The 3,985-nt window shown below is 38.4% G+C and overlaps 1 protein-coding gene across 1 annotated transcript; it reads right to left on the reverse strand.

Annotated features, from left to right (window-relative positions):
- Positions 1-2,112: 2,112 nt before the first annotated feature.
- On the reverse strand, positions 2,113-3,359 carry LOC127792252 (NDR1/HIN1-like protein 6). The gene has a single exon (XM_052322699.1). It carries the CDS (start codon positions 3,205-3,207, stop codon positions 2,512-2,514), a length of 696 nt encoding a protein of 231 aa, XP_052178659.1. The 5' UTR covers positions 3,208-3,359; the 3' UTR covers positions 2,113-2,511.
- Between the last annotated feature and the right edge of the window lie 626 nt (positions 3,360-3,985).

Here is a 3,985-nt window from a genome sequence, read left to right on the forward strand (position 1 = left end):
AGATATATGTATCTTTTTAAAAAGAATTTATTTATTTATATTTTTTTTATAATAAAAAATTTAATTGAAATAAAAAAAAACTTCCCCCACCGCTGCGCTGGGTTCCCCGACTGTTGGGAAAGTGTCCCATGACCACAGCTATGCGCATGTGCATATATATATATATATGTGTGTGTGTATTCTAGGAAGAGAGATATGGAGAGATGGATGTGAGAGAGAAAGAGATGGGTGTAATAGAGAGAAAGAGAGATGGAGTGGATGGATAGTTGCGAGTAGCTCTGGCTGTGGGGAGTAAAAAGGGAAAAAAGATAGTGTGGTTGCGGGTGACAGTAAAGGGTAAAATAAGATTTTTAAAAAATAATGAAGAATTTTGGCAAATGTGGCTATGAAAAGGAATAATACCAGCCGTGACTAGAATTTCCCTAATATTAACTCTTGGTATACTCAGGATAACTCTTTGGAGTACTTAAGTAACTGCACATTTTTTACCAAAGCCAAATTAACTTAATGCAATAACAATTAAGTTCAATTAAAGCCAAATATATTAATTAAAATAAAAACAAAACACCGAAAGAAAATGTCGTTGGCAGGACCTCATTGCCGACAGTGGGTTCCGAGAATCCACCAGCCATGGATTCTTCTATGACCCTAATATGGGTTATAGTTTAGATCTAGGTTTGGGGGAAAGAGAAAGGGTGAGAAAAGAAGGAGAAGGAGAAGAAGAAGGAAAAGAAGGTGCAGTGAAATTGACGAAAAAGAAGAATTGGGGAAGAAGATGAAAAATGAAGAAGGAAAAGAAGTAAATGCCATCAACTGCATCTTTATCGCCGATGTTAAAAAAAAGGCAACAACACCAGTAACAACAATCCTTTTTGAAAGCCAAATTTGTATCCTTTTTGAAACTCAGATGTAGAAGAGGAACTGTTGTTTCTTCTTTTCCATCACTGATGTTTTCTTCTTCTTCTTCTTCTTCTTCATCATCATCGGCAATGAAAATGTAGTTGATGATCATTGATTGTTTTTCTTCTTTATCTTCTCTATCGATTTGGCTTCAAACTTCTCGTTTTTTTCTTCTTCTTCTCTCTTCTCCTACCTCTCTCATCCTCCCCAAACCCAAATCAAGATGATTTGGACAATGGTTCAAATTTGTGTTCTTTGAAACCTGTCGACGGCGATGAACCTATTGCCGGTGGGTTTTGGGAATCCACAATCAGTGGGCTTTCGGAACCACCTGGGGCTGACGAGAACCTACTGACGATGACCGGTTGCTGCTGGCGACATTCTGTTTTTTTTTTTCGTGGTTTTTCGTTTTTATTTTGATTAAATTTATTTTTAATTTAACTTAATTGTTATTTTATTAACTTAATTTTACTTAATTGTGGATTAATTGAGAGAGTTAGTAACGGTTATATGAGCAAAATAACTAAACCACAAAGGCAAGTAAAAACATTATGGAAGCATAAAATGTCTCACAACTAATGACTCAAATAGTAAAAGGTTAAAGTTTTAGGGTTTAGAATATGGGTGTAATTTATTCAAATATATATTGTTGCTGGTACATCGAGTCTGAATCATCTCAGATGGGGTATCCGGATATTCTTGCAACATCTAGGCATTCTTCTTCCTCCTTTTTGTAAAGAAAACATTAAGTTTTCGATGTTAGCACGTGGCTGCATTTTTACCTAAAGATAGAGACTACTAGTATCTTGTTAGGATCCGTCTAATTAACTTTCCTCTATGGACATCCTGGAAGAAGCTGTATCGGATAAGGTTGAGGGTGGTTTATATAATTATAAAACGACTTAAAGGTAGAGCGTGCTGCAAAACATTTATCAATTAATTAGTGCCGGTCTCAATGTTCAATAAGGATCAAAGAAGAGCCTACTTTCCGTAGCTAGTTTATAAATGGCAAAGATAATAGGAGGAAGACGTCAGATCAATCGTTTTCTCCCTGGCTATTTCAAGATAAGATGTTAATTCGAGCTCGTTTATTTCTTGTTAAAGTATGGGCAAAGAATTATTATATCCATGATATGGTAATAGATACACTGAATAAGGCTGCCATTTGATGAACAAAAATCAAGAGAGTCTTAGTATGGGTGGGATAAAATTAATGAAACAGAGGAATTCAGTGGCATAACATGGGTTTTGTATTTCTTTTTTTCTAATTCAAAAGGGCATGGTTGAAATTTCTAATTAAGGACACCTTAGATCTGAGGATCAATCTTGTTCAACTCACAGCTTCACTCATGAGCTTAAATATGATGTAGTTGACAACTTTGTTTTAAGATTCACAAGGTACTGTCGAAGAGCCCAAACCATACTCTTAATAAATTTCCATTAAAATGTTCTTTACTCCTCCATTTTAAACTCGAAGAAGTATGACAATATTGAACCACACATCAGCCGTGCACCTCAAATTCATAGAACCCGAATTTCAAACCCTAAAATCACCATGGCAACTACCCTCTACGTACAGCTAGACTACTGGTCAGTTGTGGGTTCTCCTTTCTATCTCTTGGTTCTGCAACTGCGAGTTATTAAGACCCCAGTTGGCGGACTCGTCATCTCTAACTGGCATCTGCCATGCAGCCAGTAAGAAAAATGAATCATCCCCAAGCTAGCCCTCACTCTGAAAGTCCCTCTAATGGTGTATACAATCCTGTTCCTCTCCACCTGCTTTTGAAGCTCTCTTGCCAGAGTGGGGGCCAAGTAAACCAAGCTCGATATCATGTGAACCGACACCGATCTCGTCTCGCCGGCCCTTTCTGTAAAAGGCCCGAGAGCTTGAGTCGCGATGAGACTGTTGGAAAAGTAGAGCTCTATCTCCGCATACTCAAACCTTACATCTATTTTCTTGTTGGGGTTTGAGAAGTTTCCGACGAATGTGAAGTCGCCGTTGAAGTACCCCGGCGAGCCCAAGTAGATGACGGTGAGGCTCGCCATCGGGGCGTCGAACACGGGAGTTCTGGGTTTGATCCCAACGAAGATCACCAGAGTTGCGATGCCGAAGAGGATGAGAAGGAAGCTGAATATCAAGCAGACGATGGCACCGCACCAGATCATCGGGTTGGTCCGGCGAGGTCGCCGGAGAATCGGGTCCTTTATGGGTTTCCCTTCGCCGGCCTGTGACATTTCCGGCGGCAGAGAAAGCTGCTTCATCGTGGCTGTCTTTGAAATCACGACTTGGTCCAGAGGGGAGACCATGAATTGCTTCGCCTGGGCGGCGGAAGGGAAGGCCGCTTAGGATGAGAAATGGGTTCGACAAAAGCCGCCGTGAAAGGAAGGAATTGAAGCTGGGATGAGAGTGGAAATGAAACCTTGGCGGTATTATTCATGGATTATAAATTAGAAGGAATGGTGATGAAGAGATTAAGGAAAGTGAAATAGCAAAAAGAAAAAGAAGCCTTTATGTGATAGAGACGCAGTGTGGACCAACCTTTGGTCGTTGCGATGGAGGGGCTGTTTTAAAATTTGAGCAGACAAGAAATGTGTTACCAAACCCTAGTTTGGTTTGTCTTTAGTCACGGTAGAGATAAAATTGAATAATATTATTTATTTAAATTAAAAGTCGATGATATATTTTTAATAGGTAATGAAAAGGTACAAGTGTCCATATTTATAGTGCATCTTTTTATTATCCAATGAAAAGATGCCATCCAATCTAGATATTAAATAACATTACTCGATAAAATTTGATAAAAATTACTGTCGTCAACCAAAGAAATTTTTTTATTTAAGTAATGATTAGTCACTAAAAACACAATAATTTAAATCTATAATTTTATATTTTACTTGGTGAATCAAAGGACCAATGGTTAATTTTATTTCGATTTTTTGGGTTAGGAGACACAAAAACATTAACTTAATGCACGCAGGGGCGGATCCAAAAATGGATCTGGGGAGTGTTAGCCCCCAAATCTAGAAATTATTTCAGTCCTTACCTCTTCCAAACGATCTAAATTTCAAAGTAAATTTGGGGGAG

The sequence above is a fragment of the Diospyros lotus genome, chromosome 15, assembly GCF_014633365.1.
Source record: "Diospyros lotus cultivar Yz01 chromosome 15, ASM1463336v1, whole genome shotgun sequence".
Classification (NCBI taxonomy): domain Eukaryota; kingdom Viridiplantae; phylum Streptophyta; class Magnoliopsida; order Ericales; family Ebenaceae; genus Diospyros; species Diospyros lotus.

What these genes read in the sequence shown, in the direction of transcription:
- LOC127792252 (XM_052322699.1), bottom strand. Translation starts at nt 3,207, where the DNA reads ATGGTCTCCCCTCTGGACCAAGTCGTGATTTCAAAGACAGCCACGATG.